General features: G+C 41.3%; 3 protein-coding genes across 4 annotated transcripts; all 3 read left to right on the top strand.

Annotated features, from left to right (window-relative positions):
* Window positions 1-2,245: 2,245 nt before the first annotated feature.
* LOC146389894 (uncharacterized) lies at window positions 2,246-7,416 on the top strand. 2 transcript variants are annotated; one of them, XM_084914049.1, is made up of 3 exons: window positions 2,981-4,169; window positions 5,482-5,817; window positions 6,056-7,416. In XM_084914049.1, the coding sequence occupies exons 1-3, from the start codon at window positions 4,109-4,111 to the stop codon at window positions 6,250-6,252; spliced, it is 594 nt and encodes a 197-aa protein (XP_084770175.1). In that variant the 5' UTR covers window positions 2,981-4,108; the 3' UTR covers window positions 6,253-7,416. The 2 variants fall into 2 exon arrangements, 1 of the variants encoding a protein (XP_084770175.1); XR_014798532.1 differs by lacking the exons at window positions 2,981-4,169; window positions 6,056-7,416 and adding an exon at window positions 2,246-2,969 and having other exon boundaries at window positions 5,482-5,586.
* A 3,611-nt stretch (window positions 7,417-11,027) lies between these two features.
* On the top strand, window positions 11,028-14,438 carry LOC146389893 (uncharacterized). The gene is made up of 5 exons (XM_084913819.1): window positions 11,028-11,626; window positions 11,713-11,871; window positions 12,016-12,117; window positions 13,632-13,716; window positions 13,951-14,438. The coding sequence occupies exons 1-5, from the start codon at window positions 11,419-11,421 to the stop codon at window positions 13,955-13,957; spliced, it is 561 nt and encodes a 186-aa protein (XP_084769945.1). The 5' UTR covers window positions 11,028-11,418; the 3' UTR covers window positions 13,958-14,438.
* Window positions 14,439-21,238: 6,800 nt separating this feature from the next.
* Window positions 21,239-26,357, top strand: LOC146389892 (ICOS ligand-like). The gene is made up of 3 exons (XM_084913796.1): window positions 21,239-21,663; window positions 22,574-22,933; window positions 23,009-26,357. The coding sequence occupies exons 1-3, from the start codon at window positions 21,609-21,611 to the stop codon at window positions 23,218-23,220; spliced, it is 627 nt and encodes a 208-aa protein (XP_084769922.1). The 5' UTR covers window positions 21,239-21,608; the 3' UTR covers window positions 23,221-26,357.
* The last annotated feature ends 102 nt before the right edge of the window (window positions 26,358-26,459 follow it).

Below are 26,459 nucleotides of genomic sequence, written 5' to 3'. Positions count from 1 at the left end.
TTGGACCCGGAGTTAGCAACATCCCCCAAGTGCTCTGTGTGAGGTCTCACAGCAAGCTATCAAATACGGCGCATTTTTCGGCTTTTAAAAAAAACGCTATGCGTCGCCAGGTGTTTCATCAGATTCGAGGAGTTACCTCCTTTGCACAGTATCACCTTAAAGCACTTGTTGCAGGCTGCTGAGTTTCCATCTTTTGCTGTGGAGTACAGCCAGACTTTGCATCCCTTGGGCATTTTTAATCTGTAGCTCTGCTCTAAAAGAACGTACGTGCCTGGGCCCGCCTACTATCCTCAGAAAGGTAAAATGATTGGCTTGAATCCAAAGTCTATGACATCTCAGGGAAAAAAAGCACCGAAATGTGCGCTGCTTTTCGGTCTGGTTACTACCGTTTATGTCAGGATACCGGTACCCATCCCTAGTCATGAGGAGCGTTATTGTGCACAGTGATACTGTATAAATATCTATAAGATCACTATATTAAGTATACTGTATTAGAAGTTTTGCTCTATTTTTAAAGTTCTAAAACATTATAAATAAATAAATAATTCACTGCCAGACTATTCTAGCTTCTGTGTTATGTTAATGTGCTATTTTATGTTGTGTGCTGTGTTTCAGTTTAATTGAGATTTGGGGGAAAAAAAATAACTAAACTTCAATAAAGTCCTGGCCTGGCCAATACCTGCTGAGTGCAGAGAGAATAATAAAGTACTATATTTTAACAAGCAAATGTGAAGCATAAATATCTCAAGTGAACTGAACCAGAATGTCACAGCAGTTATGAACCTCACTTTATGCCTCAACATAATCTAAACTGGTGGAGTTTAACAAACAAACCATCCAGTCTCACAAAATTCACCAGGAACATTGAGACACTGTGGTGAACTGCAACGCCATACACGAAACTATCAAGTCCATCAACCAACTGCTTGATGCTTTGAAACCCAGAATAAACAAACAGCTTCAGAGCTCTGAATATTAAGAGAAAAATTACAATAAGGTAAAAGCAGAGCACCAAATGAATAAGCCAAACATCAACAGGTGGCTCAAATTCAAAGACATTTTGAGGAGACATGAAAGCATCACATGAACTGTGATCACTGAAAATCTCACTCTGCTGCAACAAATTGAAGATCTGCAGAAAAGCCTGTATGGACACTGCACCAGACAGCTTTCACTGGATGGAAGCAGAATGTGAAGCCGTGAAGCAAGAGTGCAACCAACTCCAGGAAAAAGTTCAAGCTCTGGAAGAAGAAGTCCAAAGGAAAATAGTTTTGGATAATAAAATCAAACAGTACAGAGGAAATGAGGAAACAGAACTCAGCTATACCACATGAAATCTGGGGACTGAAGGAGAAATACAAACACAGCAAAGCTCTGGAAGAATCTTTTGCTGTCACCAAAGCAGAGAGAGAGGCTGTTAGGCAGCAGATTGATGCTTTGTGACACGAAATTCACGAGATGGAAAGAAATATTTAGCAAAGACATATGCCATGATGGAAGTGTCAAAAGAGATCATGAAAAGTCTCAATAAGGCACCACAGAAGAAACTAATCCTGTTGAACCTCTCAGTGAAGCTTGAAATTGGCCATAAATGACATTAAAAGTATGCTGCCATCTAACAGTGAAACTGTGTATTACAGCATGGCAGCTGCTCTACAAATAAGAGCAATGTAACCACTTTAAAAATCCAAAAGTAGTTTCTTAGTATCACAGTTCATGACATACATCTCACTTTCCTTTTATTCAGCAGCTGCAGTCAGTAAATATTTTGTGTGCGTTTTCTTACATTATTTATTTATAATTCTTCTTCTTCAGCCAAGAGCCCTGACCAGCAGAGCTTTAAGAGTGGTTTAATAAACAGCTTTGGGATCAAATCTACATTCACACACAGACAGAGTGGAGTGTGAGGTCGTCTCTACACATCTATCTGTCTTTGAAACAACAACTAGCATACATGGGATTTGCTTGTCAAATATCTGCGTCTACAGCCTGAGCAATCAGGAATAAGTGCTATCGGCACTAATGTCACACAGATCTAAAGTGTCTCTGTTGTTCAGTCCTGATGATCGGCGGAGTGTTCAAGGGTTTCAGAAATCCTCAAGAACAACATCAAGTCTTTAAAATGAGCTTTCAGCCTTTTAGGTGAGTATAGTCATGTGATTTACAGGAAGTGTTGCAGGAGCTGCATGCATTGCAGACAATTTGCTGACGCTTGTTTTTTCCATGTCTTCTCTGTGGGTGTTTCTTTGTCCCTCACTGTAAACAGATGTACTGAGAGACTCCTGCACTGATGTTTCATAGGAAAGTCCAAACAGCCTCACTGGTTCTCCATAAAGAACAAAGATTTGCTCTCTGTGGCTCCAACACAACTTAAAGATAAATCACTGACAGACTGGAAGTTTGTCTCTACGGATCCACCCTTTTTCTTTGAAACCAGTTGAAGTTCGTTTCCTGTAACTGCAGTAAGATTACATATGTGGTTAAATGTAGGTGGTTAGGTTCTGTTCTGAGTACTAGGATGTGTCTGTTTAAACAGGATGTCAAAGTGAAATGAGTCAGTTAGATCAGCGTTGTGGCACAGAGTTCTCCCACAGATTAACTTGTTACATTCTATTATTTTTTTATTGTTTACTTTTTTTAACTGCTCATGTTAAATAAACATAAAGGAGTAGGTTCATCATAGTGTCCTGATACATGCTCAATCATCCAGGTAAGGAAATCCAAAAAAGTTGACTTTAGTCGTCAGTGGCCTGAAGAAATCACTTGGATGAGTGATGATATTTTTCTCCAAATGAAAACTCTACGTCCAGATGAACAGAATCAACTTTTTGGGACTTTATCAGGTTTTTCTTGACCTACAGAAAGAGCAGATGGATTATACCAATCTCACACTTTTTATCTTTGTATGGATTTTTTTTTCCATCCTGGTGATCAGAAGAGAGTTTGAGGATTTAACAGGTCTCCATACAGTAAGTGTTTGCTGTGTTTTTCTAAAATCATTTTCAGTCTTTTAGGTAAAAAGTTTCAGTTGTCATGGTTACAGTTCAGTTAACATCACGCATAAAAAATGTTTTAACAGAAAAACTGTTTAAAAAAAGAGTGAGACTTCATTTAAAATGTCATTTCCTTTCTAGTTGATGTTAAGCTTGTAAATCCTGAACCATGAAATCATTGCTACAAAATTCATTTGCTTTTTTAATTTTCAAATGTTGGTAAAATGCAATTTCCTTTCATGAAGTTGAATCGGAAGTGTTGACTTTGAATGAGCGGCTGAAAGACAAATCTTTTAGCTTTATTTAAACCTTAAATTTAATCTCAGCTAGTCTGGCTTAAACTTAGGTTTAGTTATTCAGAGAAACAGTGTCAGACTTTTAGATGAAACTAAGAGTCAGATCAGCAGAAATGTAGAAAATGGAAATGTCTGCTGTAACTACGTCACTCTGCTCCACTTTGATGTTTGTCATGTTTGTCTGTGCAGCTGAGATGAGCATCACTCTGATTAAATAATGAATAATATTCCTCAAAGACTTATTTTCATATTGATTCAGTTTGTCTGTGTGTGAAGGAGACACAAGGCTGGGTGGGGTCTGTGTGGACCTAATGTCTGTTGTTGTAATCCAGCTGTGACAGAGGCAAAGAAGTGTAATGTGTGTGTCAGTGTTGATGTCAGTACACAGCTACAAAGCTGGTTGGGGCAGGAAACTGAAGCTGTGAGCCTGAAACTTACTGTCAGAAACAAACATCTGCTTCAAAGACTGGAACACAAACTGTTCATACATGACGACTGACACATGAGAGGTTCTGATTAGTTCTGTGGAGATTGTTCAAGATCTGAACACTAAAACTTTCTTTCAACTATATCGCTTATTTCCAAATGTCCTACGGTGCGCCCCGTCATTATGTCACTCTGACGCGGCTTCTGTTTTTAGAAGTGGGGCGTGTCTGGCTGGTTGAAAGAAAACATTTTGTTTTACATTTTAAACTAAAATTTTAACTAATATAGTATAGTATAGTATATTATATACCCAGGTTCTGCTATTCAGTGAAAATACCAACAGACTCAGACATTTAGAACAAACTAAATCAGAACAGCGATAACAACACGGAAATGTTTGCTGTGACTGCATTGGTGTTCTCGACTTTGCTGTTTGTTTTGTTTGTCTCTGCAGGTGAGCTTTTATAATTTACTGTTATAAACCAAACAATATTTTCTTGTGTGATAAACAGTTTGCAGTAGAGTCATTATCATATGAGTTCAGTTTGTTCGTATGTGAAGAGACTGGGTGGAGTCACTCAGAGTCTAATAAAGTCTTTTTCTTGTATATTATGCATATTAAATTCACTTTTAAAGACATTATTTCATTTATACTCATTTGTAATCGCCTCTTTTTGGTGCTTCACACTTTTTTTCTGGCTGCCTGCTGTTCTATCTATCTATGTGTCTGTAAGACACAAAATGGTGGATCGAGCAGTTGAGATCTGCAACTTTTGGCTTTATTTAAACCTTAAATTAAAACTAAAGGAGTCAGGTTTAAAACTCAGATTCTATTATCCACTGAAAATACCAAAAATGGTTTTATATAACGATCTAAGTGTCAGCTTAGCCGAACTCGAGAACATGGAAATGTGCTCCAACTGCGTTGCTCTGCTCGATGTGTAACAGCTAGAAACTAAACAGAGTTTGCATCTGAGATAGGAAAAGTGTCTTAGAAATGAGTCCCGTAATAATTAGTATTGCAGATTTGTTTTGTTTGTGTTCAGGCTGTGATCAGCTGACCTGCTGCTGCTTCTGATGCTTTTCTGCTCTTTGCTGATTTTAACAGCTACAATCTGCAACATATAAGCAGGAGTTACAGGAGCCATCATGGCTGCTTTCTGATGTGCATGTACAGAATATTTAGTCAATGCAGTGTTTTCAGGGGAAAAACTTTTAATGATTAAATGATTCTGTCCTGTCCTGTAGGACCTATGAATACAGAAATTATTGTTTTCATTTGCTCTCTCTCTCTCTCTCTCTCTCTCTCTCACACACACACACACACACACACACACACACACACACACACACACACACACACACACACACACTTTAATCCAAACTGCCCACAAACACTTTGTGTGTTTGCTTGTATTTGTTGATCTGTTTGAAATGTTTAATTTAAAATTAGCAGGTACTTTAAAAAAAAAAAAATGCTCCAATCATTTATGAATTTCCCATCGTGTGGCACACTTGGTACAGTCCAATCAGCACTTCCTCTATTTTTTGTGTTTTGCTTTCTGGAGCTTTTTTTTTTTTTGCTCAACAGACCAGTAAAATAAATCCTTTTTATATAGTTTTGATCAGTAAGTTTTGCAATATACTGTACTTTTATACTTTTATAAACATTGACAGATAATATTGTTTCTGATTGACTGCTGTAGAAGTCAACAGTTGTACTTTGACCTTTAACCTCTCTGCTCTGTGCTGTTTTCCTCTTTCAGGCCAGAAAATCATCACAGCTGAATCTGGACAGGACGTCACTTTGACATGTCGAGCTCCAAACAACAACAACATAGTGGTAAAGTGGAGCAGAGCTGACCTGGGAGATGAATATGTTCTTTTGTACCGGGATGATCAGTTTGTTCCGGACGACCAGCATCGATCATTTAAGAACCGGGTGGATCTGCAGGACAGACAGATGAAGGATGGAGACGTGTCTCTGATTCTGAAGGATGCGACGATTAATGACACTGGAACATACGTATGTCGTGTTGTCATGGGAGAAACACGCTCATGGAAACCCATCAGCGTCATCAACCTTCATGTTGATCCTCCAGGTGAGTGAGTAGAGTTGAGTGTGTGTGTGATCAGAGGTGAAGCTGCTTCCTGGTTGTTGATGTTTGTTTCTAAAGATGTTGTTGATGAGACTTTGTAGAAAGCAGCTGGTCTGAGTGATGTGATCAGAGTGCAGTAGATAATGTCTGACAGCAGTTTGAAGAGGAAATGGATTCTGTTCTGTTCTTCACTCATCACCTACCTGACAGCTGACACCTCACACCTGTTTCTCACCTGCAGGTCAGACAGGAGGAGACACAGAGGATGGAGAGAAGGAGGCAGGGAAGGAGGCTGGATCTGTTGGACTGAAAGTTGCTCTGCCTGTCTCTGCTGTGCTTCTTGTTGCTGCTGTTGTTGGGTTTTGGATCTACCAAAAACATAAACAACGGCAGAGTCAGGATTCATTCCAGCCTGCTGTTGAACTTCAGCCTGTTTGAAATGTCTCAGAGTTTTTTTCCAGATGAACTCTGACTTTCATGCTGTTAAGACTCTCGGTGTTGTCAGTGAACATTCAGGTACAGACAGATGATCTGATCATCCAGCAGACAGACATCAAACACGTCAAGAGTTGGTTTGATGATAAATTTCTCTGATTATCATCAAACCTGTTCAGACTGTGTCAGTGTGTCTCTGTGCTGTCTGTCAGAGACTCTGTGAAATACAGTCTTTGTTCATCTTCACAGTTTTTATGGGATTTGTTGACAAGGAGAAAAATACATTTACAGAATTTCAACTTAGTGTTAACATTAGAATAATGACTAATGACAGAATCACTGGGCCTCATTTACAAACTGTGTGTATGGATGTTTTACACAAATCTGACATTTGCAGATCAGGTTCGGTTTGTTCTCTAGCTGTTTCCTTCTTACTGTGAATGTCTCAGAAGATGAAGTAAAGACATCAGTCGGGGGGGAGGGATAGCTCAGTAGGTAGAGTGGTTGCCCCATGATCACAAGTTCGACTCAACTAGACCTCAGCTACACTGAGGTACCCTGAGCAAGGTACCGTCTCTACACACTGCTTCGTGGGTGCTGCATTGGTGCCTGCCCACTGCTTCACTGGGTGAATGAGTTATGTGGGGGAGTAATTTTCCAACAGGGACTAACACAAACACTCCTGTGGAAACATTTTGGAAAGCTGTGCCTTTTCTGGCTTCCTCCTGAGGCACTTTTTGTTTTGTTTTTTGTTTTTTACCTCAGAGGTGCAGACTTCTCTCTCACAGCATCATCACTGCTTCTCCACTTCAGCCTGAAAATTGTGGGAATGTCACTGTGCAGACTGCACAAACCTGGTGATTTGCAATGATTCTAATTCACTATCATGCAGACACCTCATAAATCTGGCTGTAATTTCACATGTGAACTTATTTTTTGAGCAGAGTAAAAACATTTCTTCACACATTAGTGAATAAAGTCCAGTGTGTATGTTTGTTTTAGCTGGCAGGCTCAGCAGCTGTTTGTAAGTCGAAGTGTTTTAAACTTAAATTCTTCATAATGACCAGCCAGCCTGTGCGTGTTTTTGGTTAGAGGCTCTTGTAAACAGCTGCTCACGTTCTGTGATAAATATGCTAGTTAAGTGCTAATAAAGTTTTACAAACATTATTACTGAATACATTTTTTACTCAGTCTTGATTCATTTGTTTTCTGGAAGGTTTTTTTTTTTTTTGCATCTGAAGTTTTCAGAGCTGATCTTATCTGGATTCAGTGCAAACAAACCACTGAGCAGGTCTGGTCCAACCTCCTGCATGTCGAACATACGGAAGAAAGAAGGCGTCTCAGATAAAAGTAAAGCTGCTCACTAGGGATGGGTACCGGTATCCGGTGCCATGATGGCACCGGTTCTGACATAAACGGTAGTAACCAGACCGAAAAGCAGCGCACATTTCGGTGCTTTATTTCGGTGCTTTTTTCCCCCAAGATGTCATACACTTTGAATTCTAGCCAATCATTTTACGTTTCCGAGGATAGCAGGCGGGTCCAGGTACGTACGTTCTTTTAGAGCAGAGCTACAGATTAAAAATGCCCAAGGCGAAGCGGTCAAAAGTCTGGCTGTACTTCACAGCAAAATATGCAAACTCAGCAACCTGCAACAAGTGCTTTAAGCTGATACTGTGATACTGTCAAAGGAGGTAACACCTCAAATCCGATGAAACACCTGGCGACGCATAGCGTTTTTTTTAAAAGCCGAAAAATGCGCCGTATTTGATAGCTTGCTGCGAGATCTCACACCGAGCTGTGGGTGTGGTGCCTGTTATCGGACCCGGAGTTAGCAACATCCCCCAAAAACCCGAAGAGGAGAGTCCTGGCCCCTAGCCCTGCCAGTGTAGCAGAAATGATGAGGATGATGATGGCAGGAGCAGCCGTTCTTCTCTGCGTGAGTAGCTTAATGTTGTTGGTGTGTAATTTACGTTGAGTAGGCTAACCACGTTATTAAATTAATGCATGTAAGGTGAACTAGCAAACACCATTGTAGTTACATGCGGCTGTCTTCTTGTTTGATGGCAGATACTCCCTTCACCCTGGCCAAAAAGGCTAAAATGACCAAAGAAAAAGTGGAAAACAGCTAAACATGAGAGGTTTTTGGACAAAGTTTGTGTTTTTTCCATTGTTTAAGCACTGCTTCCAGCCAAGAGTGATACCATATATGCCCCATAGCTGCAGAAAAGGCTAACATTGTTATCTTTTTACAAAACAACAGCTGAACATGAGAGGTTTTTGGACCAATTTTGTGTTCTCCATTCTTTAAGCACCGGTTTGAGCACCGTTTAAACACTGGCACCGTTTCAAAAGTACCGGTTTGGCACCGGTATCAGATAAAACCTAAACGATACCCATCCCTACTGCTCACTGAGAGAATCTCCCTGCAGCAGACTGAGAGATCAAACTGAGATCTGAGTCTGTTCCCGTAACAAGAAACAACAAAGTCTATAACGAACCTGTGGCGGGGCGTGGTCTGTGATGCCGCTGCAGGTGAGATGGACGCCGCTGTGCAGCATCTGCATTCACGTCTTGCCGGTATAAAACGCTCTTCCTGACTGTTATGATTGTTGTTATTGGTGACATGTGATCGGCTAACAGCTGGAAAGCTACAGCCATGTGTGTGAACAGCAACCGTAAGGAATAAAGTCAATAAAGTATTATGGGCATAAATATGTTGTCGGGTCTGACATGGCATTGCTACAGAGCCATTAAAGCAAATAATGTAATGTTTACATGAATAAGGCTTCACCTCAGACAAACTAAGATCAACACTGTGCTGTAAGATAAGATGTAGAGTTGTTAAAATGTCCTGATTCTGTCCATCTAAATGAGTTTGTCTGGCTCATAAATAGAAAATTCTGACACTTCTTTCTCTCCAGCTGTTCCCTTGTTTGTTGTAATCCTACTAGCACTCACTTTTTCTCTCTTTCTCACCTGCATGCTGCTTTGTTCACACTGCAGCCATCTTTACACTGAAAGGTCACCAGGTCAGAAGAAGTATGGCTGCTGAGGGGATACAGTTCCATCGTGGAATCGTTTAGTTTGATTAAAATGTATTATTCAGTCTCATCTGCCTGCCAGCTCAAGCTGAGACTTTACCATGACTTGCCAACTTGCTTACAGACACAAACTGTAACTTGTCTTGATGAAATGTCGAAACTCACTCACTGGAAATACTGGAAAACAAGCTAACTTCTCTGCCTGCTCTGCGTCATCATAAACACCACCGCCCCCACTCTTCGCGCTCTTTTTCTTTTTTCTCCTCTTGCACTCCGTGTGCTACCTTTACAGACCATATCCGCGTAGGAAAATACAGTCTTCACAAGCAAGTCACAACAAAGGAAAGATAACTTATTTTAAACAATGTAAACATGTTTTTAATCATTTTACTTGAACTTTGGTATTTTAATAAAACAAAAAAAAATCTCTTTGTTATTTATAATCTCAGACTTTAATTATGTTTTACTATTTATGCAATGAGTCACACACATAGACCATACACGGAGGAAACACATGGGTTTCAAAGGACAAGCTACAGTTAATGTTAAACCTGCATTCTTTCTAAGGACCAGTAGGGGGGGAATTTGTTCTTTTACAGTTCGCAGCAGTTCATCAAAAACTTGGATCATTTAATCTTTACATTTTTGCTTGTGGATAAAAATTTTATCTAAAGCTACTTGATTAAGCTTAGCCACTGAAAACTACTGTTTAAGAATAGGTTGAAACATTCTTCCTTTGGCTCCGAAGTCTGAGGATATGATTTGTGTAACGTGTAACACATTAGTGCATCCCTGGTTTGATTCCTGTTTCTTAGCTTTCTGTATAAAGTTTTTGGTTTTCTAAAAAGAGCAAAAAATAATAATAATAAAAACTGAAAAACACAACAGTTTGTTAAAAGTTACATTGGTTTTGGATAACTGGATGACTTGTATCTTTCTATGAAGAATAGTCAGTCCTTCCACCATCACTACAATTCGAACCAATAGAAAAGCTGGTGCTCAGAGGAAGAGGGCGGGCTTTACTTGGTGTCAGTGACAGAAATGAAAAAAGCTCAAATGAGTGAGAAGGACGATGAAGGAAACATCTGTGCTGTGTCTGCTCTGTAAGTAGAATCTCTGTGTTTGTTTGAATTCTTGTACTTTGACTGTCTGCTCTCCTGATAACTGATGATGGAGGAGAAGACATGAAAAACAAATCAGGCTGAATTCAAGTTCAAACACCATGAGGACCAACTGCAGGTCTGAACTGACTCTTTATCTTTGCTCAGGAGTCGAGGAAACACAGCAGGCAGTGAAAAGATCAAATCATTCACTCATTATATCAACACAGCTGCACAGTGGACACATGACTTTGAGGGATTTACTTTTTCAGGCGCTTGTTGTCCAAACTTTATTGAAACATGTTGCTGGTATCAAACTGAAAATGAGCAGATACATCAGAGAAATATATTTGTGTGTTTGTCAGCTGTTTGTGTGGAGTTGTTCTTTATGTTCACCTCAAATCAACCTGAGTGTCATTTCTCTTTAGTTCTGATCTCACTGCTGAGCTGCACAACAAACCAAGGTCAGTAACCTTCTTCTGTCACAGTTTAAACCTGAGAAATGCTCACTGATATGACCTGATGGGGTTCATGTTTCACAATGGATTTTGAATAAAAAACTGTTGAAATGAAGCAATAATTACAAAATTATAATTCTTGACAACAGCAAACAGATCATCAGTTTTTCATTGTAACCCTCACAGCTCGTCTGACTGTGAGTCCCAGCAGCTCTCAGTTCTTTAAAGGAGACTTTGTGTCTCTGAGCTGTGAGGAGGACGACAGCTCTGCTGGATGGACTCTGAGGAGAAACACAAGCAAACAACAGAGGACTCAGTGTGGAGATGGGTGGGGAACATCTGCTAAGTCTTCCTGTAACATCAGTATAACAGCACCACATGACAGTGGAGTTTACTGGTGTGAGTCCAGAGAGGGTCCCATCAGTAACATGGTTAACCTGACAGTCACTGGTAAGCTGAGTGTGTGGAGTTAGTGTTGATGAAGCTGTGTGTAAATGGATGAAATGCTGTAGTTTGTCTCTGTGTTGAGGTGGATCAGTGATCCTGCAGAGTCCTGTCCTCCCTGTGATGGAGGGAGATGACGTCACTCTGCTCTGTAAAACAAAGACCACTCCCTCCAACCTCCCAGCTGCTTTCTATAAAGATGGCTCCCTCATCAGGAAGCAGCCTACAGGTCACATGACCATCCAGCATGTTTCCAGGTCTGATGAAGGCCTCTACAAGTGTGACATCAGCGGTCATGGAGAGTCTCCATCCAGCTGGATCACTGTCACAGGTGACACACTCAGCTGTCTGTGTTTCTGCAGGTTTCAACATTCACAATGTGACGACAACTTAATGACTGTGTTTGCTTTATTTTAGGGGAACACACCACCACACCTCCACCTACATCCACACCTCCACCTACATCCACCTCTCCTCCTGTTCTCTCTGTGTCATGTGTTGGATCAGTCTGTGTTGTGGTTCTACTGGTGTTACTGGTTCTCCTGGTGAGACGATGTGTTCACAAGAAACCTGAAGGTGAGACTCAGACTTCCTGATTTTTCATGTCTGAGTTTGTTTAGTAGAATAAAGTTCACATTTATTATGACCACAGTAACAATTTAAGTTTAATCTCTGTTTAAATATTTAATTTAGATTATTTTTCATTTTTGAAAATTTCAGAATATCATAAAGATGTTTTAGAAGATGAAATCATCACTCATGTCATGTACGACGCCATCAAGATATCAAATCAGCAGCAGCAGCCAATCAGACAACAGAGAGGTAATATTATGTCGAGGAGGATGTTTTCAAAATTTCTGCTGAGTTGTCGGATTTTCTTCTAAGAGTGTTTTTGTGTAGCTTTACAGTTTGGGGACATTTACAGAAAATAGGAGTGAAGAATTTAATGGACCTGCAAATGTGTGACTTTTTTGTGCATTATGAGTATAGTTTGGTATGAAATGGGTACGAGAATATTTTCTCAATCATGTTTTTAACAGTGGTTAACTGAAGCTAACAGCTCTGCAGTCGTCCAGCATCCTGTTTCTGATAGAAAGAAAACACTTCAGCTGCAGATGTTTCAACACAGAGCTGTTCATTGTTTATCTGAAAAAAAAATCTGTTCTGTCTCTGTTTCAATACCAGAGGTGGCAAAAGTACAGATATTTTTTAAAATATCTGTACACTGAACCCCACACAGTGGTTCAGTGTGGGGAAAATCCCATTAGTCGGCTGTGATCTGCTGCCCTGAGGTTTCCTGTTCTTTGTAAGCTGAATTCAACAAGTTGTGAGCAGATGTTTCACACGCTATCTTGACTGATTTCCATCCTCTGCACTTACAGTACACTGTGTACACACTGTCCTTATACTAGACTGGATAAAGTTAGTGTAAAGGTGAAATTTAGTAAATGAATGTCAGTGTCATCAGCTTAGTTTCAAATTGATCTCTGCTACATTTGATGTAAGCTAACTCTGACCATGAAATCACAGCCACTGTGCAGCAGTCACACAGTAAATCCATCACAGTGTGACAAACTAAAACTGCAGATTGTTTTCAAGGAAGTTTTTGAATAAAACATAACACATATTTTTAACTCTAAGCTCTCTTCTTCCTCTCCTTTCCTCTACTCTTATCTTTCTCCATCTCTGAGTGAAGTTAGCTCTCTTTCTTTTCAGTCCCTGTGAGCTGCTAACGGTCCCAAAGCCGGACCTTTAGCTAACAACACACTGTGAGACAAACTGCACACAAACAGTTTGTGTGTTTGCTGATGTTTATTAAGTTGATAGACATGTTACATTTGATATTACCTCCTTCTGAAACAACGTTACTCCCTTTATGCTCATTCCCCTTTTCGAGGGCTAGCTAGATACTAAAGCAACCAGAATCTATGAACATTAGCATTCATTTTAGTGCTGTGCAGAAAAAAAAGAAAAACATTAATCTTCCTGAAGATTCTAATTAACATGAGCCTTCTCTGTACCTGATTGTAACTAAGGCTGAATAGCAGCCTTAATGCTGTGATGTTTGCTTTGTGCTCCATGGTGAAATACATCAGTCAGCATTTACAGCGGATGGCAGCTTTGTGGTCGTCCTGTGTCAAAGAAAACTTCCATGTGTACAACTGTTTCACAGCAGATGAGTTCAGATAAGAAAACAGTCATAGTTGTTATCGCTTAATCTCTTTACTGTGCCACTTTACAAAAAAGAAGAATGGTTTGCAATAGCTTTAGTGCAATAACATAAAAGCAATGCAGTTGTTGTGCGTGTAGTAATTTGGATGTGTTTCATTCTACAGAGACGGATTCGGTTGTAGTCTACCCAGGAGGGAGAACTGAAGACGTCAGTTATGGCCAGACAGCCATCAGAACAAAGAGTCCCAGGTACAGCCGCTCTTTATCTTTAACTTAGGACAGAAACAAGCTAGCTGCTCATCCTGTTCCCATGCTAAGCTAACCACATCCTGGCTCAACCTCAAACCGCGTCCCAGTTCACACTTAATCAGTCTGAACTGGGAATGTGTGTGATGCAGAGAGGTGGAGACTGGAGGTCTTGATTAAACTACAAAGCTTGTAATCATGTTTCCTGTTGTTTGAACTGTGTGTGTTTGTGTTCAGACTTTAAACCAGAGCCAGACGCCATCTACTCTTCACTGAAGTAGTCCACCAGTCCAACCACTAACGTCCAGCTGCTGGTCTCTAACTGGTTCATCCCAGCACCTCAGACTAGAGGACATCCACATGTTACAGAGATTTTTATAAGTATGTTCACCCTGGTTGAAAAAGCTAAAAATCACCAAACGAAACTTTTTTGTGTTTCCTGGATTTCTGCAACATCAACAAATTTTCGCTCTCACTTGCATTTCTCACGTGGGTCTCTGGGTTTCTAAAATACGTCCTGTGGAAATTTTGATTTGTTGCTGTTTTGTTGTGGCTAACCGACACCCACCTGTCTGCAGAATACAGCGAAAACCAAAGAGCTGCAAACGGAAAAAACAGGATCATCATGCTTTGGTTAGAGCAGCTTCAGTACAGTAAAGGTGTCTGTTTGATGTCGAAGACTTTTTTTCTCACCTTGAAACCAACCAGCAGCAGCTGACACAGAATTTTTTTTTTACAGAGCTGAATGGTTTTGGTTTCTGCTAAACTTGAAGCTCATGAATTTATGACTCTGGCGACTTCTTGACTTTTGTCACACATGTATTTTAAACTAATTTTAATATTGAACAAAGATAACCCAAACCTGGAGTGTTTGTTAACCTTCTGACAAATGTAAAAAAGAAAAATAAAGACAGAAATGAAATACCAGTGTGTGTTTTCGTTTGTTCCATTTTTATTATTTTATTTTCGAAATTTATGAACAATGTTTTTTTTAATCCTGAAGGAAAATGTCCCATCATTTGTTTGTACCAAGCTGAAACACGCTTGGGTTGTGCAGCAGAACACTGATCTGAAACACACCAGCAGGTCCGTCTCTGTCCAGCCCCAGGCTTCAACAGTGTAAACAGCTAAAATCTATGGGTCACTCCAGGGGCCAAGAAACTGTGCACGCCATCGGCAGGAAACCGTACAGACAAGAAAATCAAACAAGAAGCGTGAAACCAAAAGAACACGCTAATGCAACACTAAAAACGTGCAGCTATTGTGCCGGACAACACAGTAATAAAGACACCTGCCCAGCAAAAGGGAAGCAATGTGCAAAATGCAAGAGAATGAACCATTTTGCAAGAGCATGCAGGTCAAGACTCCCTTCGCAGACAAAAGCCCACCTCAAATCAGTACACACTGTGAGAGAGAACATAGAAATGACAACTACGGACACAGATGAGCAAGACTGTTTCTACATTGATAGCATCACCATAGAAAATGAAGGAAGAAATGATGAGCAAGCATATGCAGACATGCAACTTGGTTCCCCCCCACAGACAGTGAGGTTTAAAGTTGACACTGGGGCACAAGCAAACACAATTCCAGCCAACATGTTCCAGACACTCTTCCCACGTGTGACACTGAAGCCTGTCACACACAAGCTCACAGATTACGGGGGACACTCACTCAGCGTGGAAGGGAAATGCCAGCTAAAATGCAAACACAAAGACAAAACCTGCACGTTGGAATTCCATGTTGTTAACACAAACGCCCCACCTGTATTAGCAATGAAAGCTTGCCGTGACCTTAACCTGGTCAGGATCGTGATGGCAGTGACGGAGGAAAGAGACAAGACAACCAACAGTTCACAGGCAATACTAGACGAGTATGCTGACGTATTTAAAGGGATAGGAGAATTTCCTGGTGAATGCAGTTTCCATGTAAACCCAGACGTTGCACCCACAGTCAGCCCACCTTGTCGGATTCCCATCGCTCTGCGAGCCCGACTCAAAGACGAGCTCGACAACATGGAAAGGAATCAAATCATATGCAAGGTCACAGATCCTACGGACTGGGTGAATGCACTTGTTGTCGTGGAAAAACCCAAGACAGGCAGACTCAGAGTATGTCTGGACCCCAGACCCCTCAACAAGGCTATACAAAGACCCCATTACCCTCTACCCACCTTGGAGGATGTCACCACAAAACTTGCTGGGGCCAAATATTTCAGTGTTTTGGACGCCAGATCAGGCTACTGGGCCATTAAGCTAAGCCACAAATCATCTCTGTTAACCACATTTAATACTGTGTTTGGCAGGTACCGCTTCCTCAGGCTGCCATTCGGCATAATCTCAGCCCAGGATGAGTTCCAGCGACGCGTGGATGAGACCTACGAGGGCCTGAGGGGCGTGGCAGCCATTGTGGACGACGTATTGGTCTTCGGAGAAACCAAACAGGAGCATGACGACAACCTGAGGGCCATGCTGCAGCGCAGCAGGGAGAGAGGTGTAAAACTGAACCCTGACAAGTGCACCATCTGCGTCAAAGAGGTCAGTTACTTCGGTCACACATTGTCACACGAAGGACTAAAACCAGATCCACAAAAAGTAAAAGCCGTCCAAGACATGGCGCCCCCACAGAACAGGGCAGAACTGGAAACAGTGTTGGGGATGGTTAATTATTTAGCAAGATTTGCCCCACACCTGTCAGAGATAAACGCACCGCTCCGCCAGCTGTTAAAGCAGGACAGTGAGTTTGTATGGGACAAGAACCATGACAGATCCTTTCAACGAATGAAGGAGCTGATCACTAGAGAACCAGGCCCAGTTCTCTCCTTCTTCAACCCCAAGAAAGCGCTACGACTCCAGGTCGATGCATCCAAAAGTGGCCTCGGTGCTGTGATGGGACGGCAAGCCAGTCGCCTACGCATCCAAGTCACTTAACAGCACTGAGCAGAACTATGCCCAAATAGAAAAAGAGCTGTATGCTGTTCTCTTTGGCTGCAAGCAGTTCCACGAGTACATGTACGGTCGACATGTGACCATTGAATTGGACCACAAGCCACTCGAGTCCATACTCAAAAAACCACTGGCATCAGCACCACCACGGCTACAGAGGATGATACTACAGCTGCAAAAGTACGACATCAGCATCATCCACAAGCCAGGGAAAGACATCCCGGTAGCCGACACGCTCTCCCGGAAATCCATAGAGTTCCACGATAAATCACTATGTGACAGGATGGATGCGCAGATCCACTCAGTCCTCAGCAACATGCCTGTCAGTGATCAGAGACTCTCAGAGATAAGAAACGAAACAGCCCAGGATCCTCAGCTCAACACCCTGACAAGGACCACATTGAGTGGATGGCCGGATAAAAGGTCTCAATGTCCGCCTGACATCCAGGAGTTTTGGAACCACAGGGATGAGATCTCACTGATAGACGGGATCATGTTTAAAGGAGAGAAAATGATCATCCCAAAAAGGCTCAGAAAGGACATGATAGATCGGATTCATTCCAGCCATATGGGCATAGAAAAGAGTAAAAACAGAGCCAGAGACTTCTGTTTTGGCCAGGCATGGGAAAGCAGATTGAGGAAGCAGTCGGAGCCTGCAGCACATGCCAGGAGAGACAAGCTGCTAACCCCCAAGGAACCCCTGTTGTCACATGCAATACCAGAACGACCGTGGCAGGTCATAGCCACCGATCTGTTCACTTGGAACTCGGAAGACTACATCATCATCGTAGATTACTACAGCAGATTCTTCGAGTTGGAAAGACTGCACAGCTGCACTGCAGAAGCAGTGATCCACAAACTAAAGTCAGCCATGGCTAGGCATGGTATTCCAGAGTCAGTGATTAGTGATAACGGCCCGTGTTATGCTTCAAGTAAGTTCCAACAGTTCGCAAAGTCATGGAGTTTCACCCACACCACTACTAGCCCCCATTACCCACAGAGCAACGGCCTAGCCGAGAAAACGGTCCAGACAGCAAAAAAACTACTGGACAAGGCCAAAGCTGAACATAAGGATCCCTACTTGAGCCTATTAGAATACCGGAGCACCCCTGTGGACAACTTAAAGTCGCCTGCACAACTACTCATGAGCCGGAGACTCCGCTCCATCCTCCCTGCAACACCAGAACAGCTGGAACCCCAAGTAGTTTGCCAGCAAACAGTGCGTGAGAGGAGAGAAGTCTGCCAGCAGCGCCAGCAGACTTATTTCAACAGAGCCGCCCGACCTCTGCCTCAACTATATCCTGGCACACCGGTCCGGTTCCGGCAACAAGATGGTTCCTGGAAACCAGCTGTGGTCACAAGTTGTGCCAACACGTCCAGAAGCTACAACATAACCACAGATACAGGACAAGTTTATCGCCGTAACCGCCGACACCTCCGCGAAGGCAGAAACAGCGTAGGAGGTGAGGAGTTCATTCAACCAACAGTCAACAGCGATGACAGCTCTGTGGTTTCTCAGCCCCCGCCTGTGGAGCCCCCTGATAAAGACATTACAACACCCGGATACACGACTCGATATGGGCGTGTTACTAAACCAAGACAGGTCTTGGACCTGTAATATTGTAAAGGGTGCAGGCGGATCGCTGCCCTAAAAAAACAAAAGGGGCTGTTTACATGTTTGTTGTTCCAATGATGTCACTAAATGCATCTGTTTATTATGGTTATGATGTAGCCAGTATTGAGTCGAATGCTATGTTAGTAAGGGATGTTGCTCAGGATGTTATTCCTGTAATTTCAGTTGCCTTAGAAATTTTGCAAGCCTGAGTTGTTTTGTTGTTTTGTTTTTTTTAAGAAGGGAGATGTAACATGTTGACCTATGTTTGTATCAGCCACTAGATGGCACTGTGTTGCTGCAATGTGTGTAATTCACTGGCGAGCAAGAAGCTCCCGGAAGAAAAATGAGAATAGGAAATAAAGTGGAATCGGAGCAGAGATCGGTGTGTGCGTGCATTTAATAAGAAGCTCGGTATACAGACAAGGATAACACAAACAGGACTTAGGAGGCCAGGGACGACCTGAGCCGCCCCAGTGTTTTGGCGCTGGATCACCGCATCTGACTGCTGGTTAGGGACTCTGTCTCCCGTCTTTCAGCCCTGTTAACTCACCACTGGACTCCTGCCCTCCAGAGGGGCTCTTCATTCCTGGCCTTTTCAGTGGACAGGTTCTGTCTCATACACTTCTGAAGTGTGCGATGGAAAATTTGACTTATTTGGCTGTGGCTACCTAATACACATTTTCTGAATGCAGAAAACAAAGAATAAACAAAGTGCACTGAGATGCTTGAGAACAGGAAATGTGTGTTTGAGAATGAATAGTTTTTATTTCTGAATAACAGGACATGTAATTTTGCTCTCGTGGTGGAAGTGTTTGCATGATATTTATTGTTTCCTCATCTCACCTCTGTTCTTTCTTCAAAATTATCCAGCGCAATGTTTGATTCTGTCCTCATGATGGCACTGTTGTTTCATTATTAAAATTGTAGGACTGCAGAGGTATAACAGTGTTTTAGAAGTGCACTGCACAGCCCCAAGTATTCATCCAAGTCATTGAATCCAAGTGTTCCAATCACTTCCATAGTAACAGGAGTGTAAAACTTCCTCTCTACTAAATATTCCACAGTCAGCTGTTAGTGGTGTTATTACAAAGTGGAAGATTCTGGAAATGACAGCAACTTAGCCATGATGAAGTTTGCCATATAAAATCATAGAATGGGGTCAGCACAAACTTTCTGCAGAGTCAGTTGCTACACATAACCAAGCTTCATGTGATCTTCAGATTAGCTGGGGACAGTGTGTAGAGAGCTTCATGGAATGGGTTTCCATGCCCGAGCAGCTGCATGCAAGCCTCACCAAACTCAGTGAATGGATCATATGCAGTGGTGTAAAGGATGCCACCAGTGGACTTATTGTTACTGTTGTGCTCTATAATAATAACACCACAAAAACAGACAGGAGAATGAGCTTTAGGAGTCCATGCACATTTAAAGAGTCACTGTGTCCCCTCAGCTGAATGCTACTGACACCCTTCAACGAATATGCTTTGAATTATGTTCAACTTTTTGGTAACAACTTTAACACCCCTGGATTAGTGGCTGGAGCCCAGCCTAAGTTTATTATTCCAAGATAAAATGTACGTTCTGTTTTTGCAAAGTGGGAACAACAGAAATTCAGAATAGGTTACAGAGTGGGGTCGTTCAAGATTCAAGATTCGTTATTTGTCACGTGCGTGGTTACACAGGTATAACACACAGTGAAATGTGACGTGATACTCTCCTCGACTGTGCAAAGAAAAAAGAGAGAGAAGACAGATCTTTATATACAGGGAATGAATGTATACAAAGAGGACATTATGTGCAGCAAGTGGGTGGGTCATGTACATTATAGAAATAGAAATAAAATAAAATGAAACAATCTGGAAATTTACATGGTCGTTGCATGTTGAGGTAGCATTGCACTGTTGAATGAGTAGCTGCAGAGCTCAAAACACCAACACAAAAGTGTGTGCTCACAAGGTTGGGTTTCTATGTCTGAGCAGCTGCTGTAGGTGTAAAGAGAAGCTGGCCCAGTGTGTTTCTCCATATAATGCAGTTTCAAAGCATGAACTGAAGATATTCTGCACTCATGTTGAGTTGACTTCATTGCTCCACCTTTGCCTCAGGAAATAATTATAATATCAGTTTACAGTTGTGGTTTAGCTGAAAACTCTCTCTTTTCTCTCTCTCTCTTTCTGTTTTTCTTTTTTTTATTCCAACATTTGCTTTTTGCATAATAACAGAACAATTTCAGCCAAATGCCCTTTATCAAAGTTGGCTGCCGCCCAGTTACTCCCAGCTTCTTCAGAGCTCACAAACCCCTCCTTCACAATAAGGTGAAAAGTCAAAGGTGTTATCAGATCAGACTCACCTACTGCCATCTTTTGTCCTAGTGGAAAGGGTTTTTTTTTTTTGTAGATGTGAATGTTTTATTATGCAGGCACAAGCAAAAGAAACCACAGCCTGTTTTAATTCCCATGTTTTACATGCCAAAAAACCAAAAGTCATCAGGCCTCAGCAAGTCTAAAAATGAGTGTGGCGGAGGTGTGGTCCCGGGCACGGCTGCAGGGGAGGAGTGGTGCAGTGAGCTCAACGGGCCGGTGCTGGAGACGCAGGTGAGAACAGCTGATGGCGTTTGGACTGATGATGGTTTCCTTCCCTTTTATAGTGAGACGGGAGAGGAGCGGAGGGGAGGCTGGAAATCAGCTGAGACCGGAGCTGTCAGACTGTGGTCGGTCATAACATATGTAAACTATAAATAAACGTGGCATCTGGCGACAAACAACTGTGCGTGTGTGTACGTGTGTGAAGTGCATTTCACAATGAGGTAAATGCAACCTGAGATGAACTACAACAAGCAACATGTTACAGCGACTCTGTGAAGCACATCATGATAAATGAATTCATATGAAGACGCTGTCAGGCTTTATCTGGCTCAATATAAAGAAAAAAACCCACCTCAGTCATTTGCATTCACACCCTCACTGCTGTGGTATGTAGCTTGTCTGTACACGTTTATGCGGGCGTTTCCACTGGTTCATTCTTTCCCTGTAATCAGATGTACACAGAGACTCCTCCCTGGTGCTCCATAACGAACAAAAGATTTGCAATCTGTGGCTCCAACACAGAGAGCTTATTCTTTGGAGGCTGCAGTTAAATATGGAGATAAGTCACATGTGAAAATTATTCAGGAACTGAAACCGTTAAAAACTCAGGTGTGATCAAGTCTGCTCTGTTATTAGCACACCCATTGCACAGTTGTGACATGACTTCTTTCGATGGTTGGATTTCAGTCACTGAAGAGTCTAATGCAGTCAGGTTTTTTTGAACTTGGGTTATGTTATTGAAAGACATCAGAAATGTCGCTCTGCTCGGCTTTGCTGTTTGTCGGCCTCGTTGTGGTCGACTCTGCAGGTGAGATTTAGCTGTGTTTCTTTTTGCTTTTTAAATTGATCGGTCTTTTTGCCATATTAATAATTATTGTCATATCGATTCGGCTTGTCTCTGTGTGTGAAGACACGATGCTGGCTGCAGTCTGTTAGGACTTGTCACTGTGTGTGTCCAAGTGTGTCTGAGATGTGTTGAAGTTTCAGGAGTAGCTTTCTTTTTAATGACTTATTCTGACTGCCATGAGCATCGAGACCTGAGTATTTAGTTCAATTATTTCATGTTTCTATGTGACGGGGACGTGTTGTGGATTTATATATTATTTTGTATTTGTGGCATTTCTGAAATATTTTGGATGTACGCCTGCTTTCTGGACCTGTGCAACACGCTGCAAAGTAATAACTGCAGTTATAATAATAACAAATAATATCAGCTGCCATTCATAAGGAGGTATATGTTTATTGGAGGTAAGTTGAATGACTTTTTGTGGGGTTTTGAGACTTTTACATGATTAATTCCTCAAGAGTTTGCCCCATAAAAACACAAATAAATTTCAAAACACAATTTTAAGCCAAAATAAATGTCAGATGTAGCAAATGTGATACAAATTAAAACCCATAAATGTCAATTAATATTTAATTCACAAAAATTAAATAAATTGTCAGTGTTCAATAAACAATCCATTAAAAAAAGAAAAAGAAAACTACAGCCTATTTTTTCACTAATGTTAAGAAATGCTTTTATTAGTGGGTGTAGTATTTTCTAAAATGTAAGAAATGTTGTTAATATTTGCATAGTTAGACACACACGTATATTTCACCACTGATCACGAACTCATTCCCAGTGATGTAAAATAAACCGTGTGTGTTCATCAGAGCTCAGTGGTCTCACTGTAGCTCCTCACACTAACCAGCTGCTGTTGTTTCCTCTCTTTCAGTTGTGATAAACATCCCAGCTGTATCTGGACAAAGTGCCATTCTGTCGTGTCGAACTCAAAACAAATCCGTCATAGTGGTGGAGTGGAGCAGACCTGACCTCAAGAATAAGCATGTCCTGTTTTACCGGGATGAGCAGTTTGACACAGACAACCAGCATCCATCTTTTAAGCAGCGGGTGGATCTGCAGGACAGACAGATGAAGGATGGAGACGTGTCTCTGATCCTGAAGGATGTGACGATTAACGACATCGGAACATACGAGTGTCGTGTTTTCATGAGAGGGACAAACCGCAGGAAGAGAGCCATTTTGGAGACTGAGCCCATCTGCATCATCACCCTGAGTGTCTCTGATCCTTCAGGTGAGTCATTAGAGTTCAGTGTGTCTGTGATCACCCACCTGACAGCTGACACTCACACCTGTTTCTCACCTGCAGGACCACCAGGAGGACAAGAGAGGTTTAGACATATTGGACTGATCTTTGCCCTTTTACTTTTCACTTCATCACTGCTTCTTCTTGGAGTTGTTTTTTTCATCCACAGAAGACAAAAACAACAACAGACTCACGGCTCACAGAAGCCTCCTGTTGTGAGTGATTCACCTGCTGCTGATATTAGTGTAGAAACAGAGAGGATCTACACTACATAGAAGCTGATGATGCTGAACTTCCGGCAGACATCAAGCATCTTGAGAATTTGATTTGATTTTTTTCTGGATTAGTTAGCACCACACGTATAAAACAAAGACAGTGGCAGTCACATTAACTTCCCCATCCATCCATCCCCCACCAGGGCTAACCATGTACTCTGCTAGCATTTAACTATAACTGAGGCCCAAATAACCAAAAAACTGTAAGATCTCAGTGATCTTGGCATTACTAAGAATTAAGAACATGCATAGCACCAACAACAAACTGAGAAAGAGGATTAGCACAAAAAAAAAATAAACCAAACAAAGGTTTTTCCCATGATACAGTACCGACACCACCTCTCAGTCTCGAAGCTCTTCTGCCAACTGTCACATGACTAACTCAGCAGTGTTATTATAGCATGAAAACACAGATTGAAATCAGTTTCATGTAACTGCAGAGTTTGGTAGTTCCAGCTGACGCCTCGCACCTTTCTCTCAAACACAGAAAACACAGTCTGGGTCTTTTTCTCTCGGCTGCTCGTTGCTTGTATTTAATTATCATTGGCATAGAAAGAACATGTGAGCCCTGTTCCAGGAAGAAGGGTTGGGTTACATCTCTAAGTTTGTTTAAGCAGTGATGAGGGAAACTCAGATTTTCCCTTAAAGTTTATTTTAACTCTGAGTCAGTTGCTGGATTAACAGACCAGTATCTCTTTGGCTGAATGACACTCGGTGTCATTTTCTCCTTCATAAAGTTGCTGTCAAAGTGCTTAAAGGAGCAAAATAATGAGAAGAAGCTGGTTTAATTTCCAGTTACAGGTTAGTGTCCGTGTTTATAACTGTGGACAGTGATGCGGCTGTCAGAAGGTCAGTTTCATTGTACTGAAAGCATTTAATGTTGTTTATACACGGATCAATGATAAAGTATTTCTCGTCTTCTCTGTCGCACCGACCAAAAAAGTGTCTCACACAGTTGGATCCTGGAGATGATGTAAATACTTGTGTGAAGATGAGGCTGAAATGACAGATTACAGAACAAGATTCACTCATTAAATGATGTCAAACAATATTTCAAAGGTTCAGAGTCTAAACAGATTGTTCAATGAAAGTCACCTTAACATGTCTCAGTGGGTCGACTCAGAACTAGAGCGCCTGAGGATGTTGTTACTCTGTAACAGTTCAACAAACCATGTCCGAGCTCACTCGCAGAGCTGCACGGATCTAAAACTGAAAGGATCACAGATTTAAACCGGATCAGGCCGGGATCCAACTTGGCTGATCTCAGAGTCAACCTGCTCTGTCTTCTCACTGTTGTCATTGAACATTGAGGGGCAGACAGATGATCTGGGTACAGGCTGACGTTAATGATACTGAACATCCAACAAGGAGGCATCAAACACTTCCTGAATTTCATGCGACTTCACATTTGTCTAATTATGCTGAAAGGATTTAAATTGCAGACGTTTCTTCTGCTCTTGAAAAGAAAAGGAAACTCAAATGTGACTTACAAATAGTTTCCTTGTAACAGCCAGCAGAGTTTGAGTGTTTTGGCTCCCAAAGACAAACTGTTACAGAATAATCACAGACAATACCAGCAGACAACATCAACACTGTATGTGACTGTCTGAATGTGGGGGAGGTTACTGTGGCTGATAGCAATAATGAATCTGCCTGTTAGTGTTTAGCATCCGTTAATGAAATACTACTGAGTGAGATATACAAAGTTTTACTGCAGCGATTTGAAACCAAAGAGAGCAAATATTAGAGTCGGATCAATCGTTCCTCTGATTGGTGAAGCTTTAGTGTAAATAGTTATTTTCCTTCCATGAAGGAGGCACTTTGGTCTTTTTTTAATTGACTTAAGTATTGGTGATAATTACGAGTTTGTTTGTGTCACTGTTAATAAAGTTTTACTGTGCTAATAGTGTGTTTTTTTTAATTATTTTTAATTCTGAAATCATCTGTTTTCACAAGAGATTTCATTGGACGATGACCAGCGTCATGCATCTGCTCTATGAATGTTTCTGCCTTGCAATTTGTGATTGGCTGGATTAACCTTAATGCAGTGATGGTACTGTGATTCTATTGGCCCAAATGAGTAAAAGGAGGAGTCAGTGATGAAAATAGCCCAGAAGAAGCCGAAGTTACTGCATGTGTGAGGGTAATTCTTCAAAAAAAATTTAAAAAACAAAAATTTTTAATCATGAAAATAAATTAAATAATTTCTGCTGTTTAATACCTAAGACATTTCAACCCCCACAGATTCTGCTAAATTGCAGAAGGCCGGGCAGTCTTGACTAAAACCTCTGTAACTTTTCTTTGTTCCGCTTCAGCAGCATTAGTCTTTGCACAGATAATGTCCACATGTTGACTGATGATTTTCTGAAGTTTATTGTCCACCGAAGCATGTTTTCAAATGGGTATAATGCTATAAAATACAAAAACAAAAAATTTAGACAAGGAAAAAAACTTATTTGTCCCTTGTTCCACGCTCAGTTACTTTAACACAGAAATGTCTTCTGTAATATTTATACATCTCATGAAGTCTCACACGTGTTAGCTTTATTTTGATACCAAGACTGTTTATACAGAGTTTTTAATTGCAGAGAAATACTCCATTTATTTTGTGCATGTCATTTTCGAGCAGGAGCCAAAGACTGTTGGGGCTGGAATCAGATTGAAGCCAAAAAAAACCCTTTCCTAGAAAAGGAGACATGATTCACTCTGACAGGTGTGGATTCTTTTAGTAAACAGTGCTCCGTGTCACCATCCTGAAGTCAGCAGTTTGAACAGTTGTGAAGGCTCAGCAGAGATGTTTCCTAACCCTGGACGTGTACACGTCCTGGATAGAGGGAAGATTGAACATCAGAGCCAATGTATTTATTGAATATATTCACTGTACTCTGGAAATAAATGAGCTCTTCTTTAGTGTTTACAGGCTGATCAAGAAGCACACCCTCTTTAACACTTTCCACAGTCTCATTCATCTCCAGCCTAAACACAGGATTAAGGTAATCTTTATCTACAGTAAATATAAATGTAAACATCATTAGAACTGCACATGCTGATTTTGTTCATTCTTTAACAAACTATGAAAGCTCACTGGGGATCTGCCTGTATCCATGTTAGTGTTTAAAGTCCAACATCTCCCTCTAGTGGCCATATATAAACCATGCGTGAGGATGGTGTTAATGTAAAATGTGAATCATAGTGTTCCAGTCAGACATCAGTGTGTTGGTTAAACCCAGATTCTGTTA

This window comes from Perissodus microlepis, chromosome 3, assembly GCF_051167445.1.
Source record: "Perissodus microlepis isolate ML-2025 ecotype Zambia chromosome 3, ASM5116744v1, whole genome shotgun sequence".
NCBI classification, from domain to species: Eukaryota; Metazoa; Chordata; class Actinopteri; order Cichliformes; family Cichlidae; genus Perissodus; species Perissodus microlepis.
The sequence above is the reverse complement of the archived record's forward strand: the minus strand, read 5'-3'. Positions and strand labels throughout refer to the sequence as shown.

Excerpts from the sequence above, each read along its gene's own strand:
- LOC146389894 (XM_084914049.1), top strand. The coding sequence starts at position 4,109 with ATGTTTGCTGTGACTGCATTGGTGTTCTCGACTTTGCTGTTTGTTTTG. Across the intron at positions 4,170-5,481 it reads TGTTTTGTTTGTCTCTGCAG|GCCAGAAAATCATCACAGCT; the intron begins GTGAGCTTTTAT and ends TTCCTCTTTCAG. Across the intron at positions 5,818-6,055 it reads CCTTCATGTTGATCCTCCAG|GTCAGACAGGAGGAGACACA; the intron begins GTGAGTGAGTAG and ends TCTCACCTGCAG.
- LOC146389892 (XM_084913796.1), top strand. The coding sequence starts at position 21,609 with ATGTCGCTCTGCTCGGCTTTGCTGTTTGTCGGCCTCGTTGTGGTCGAC. Across the intron at positions 21,664-22,573 it reads CGTTGTGGTCGACTCTGCAG|TTGTGATAAACATCCCAGCT; the intron begins GTGAGATTTAGC and ends CCTCTCTTTCAG. Across the intron at positions 22,934-23,008 it reads GAGTGTCTCTGATCCTTCAG|GACCACCAGGAGGACAAGAG; the intron begins GTGAGTCATTAG and ends TCTCACCTGCAG.
- LOC146389893 (XM_084913819.1), top strand. The coding sequence starts at position 11,419 with ATGGAGGGAGATGACGTCACTCTGCTCTGTAAAACAAAGACCACTCCC. Across the intron at positions 11,627-11,712 it reads CAGCTGGATCACTGTCACAG|GGGAACACACCACCACACCT; the intron begins GTGACACACTCA and ends GCTTTATTTTAG. Across the intron at positions 12,118-13,631 it reads GCCAATCAGACAACAGAGAG|AGACGGATTCGGTTGTAGTC; the intron begins GTAATATTATGT and ends TTCATTCTACAG.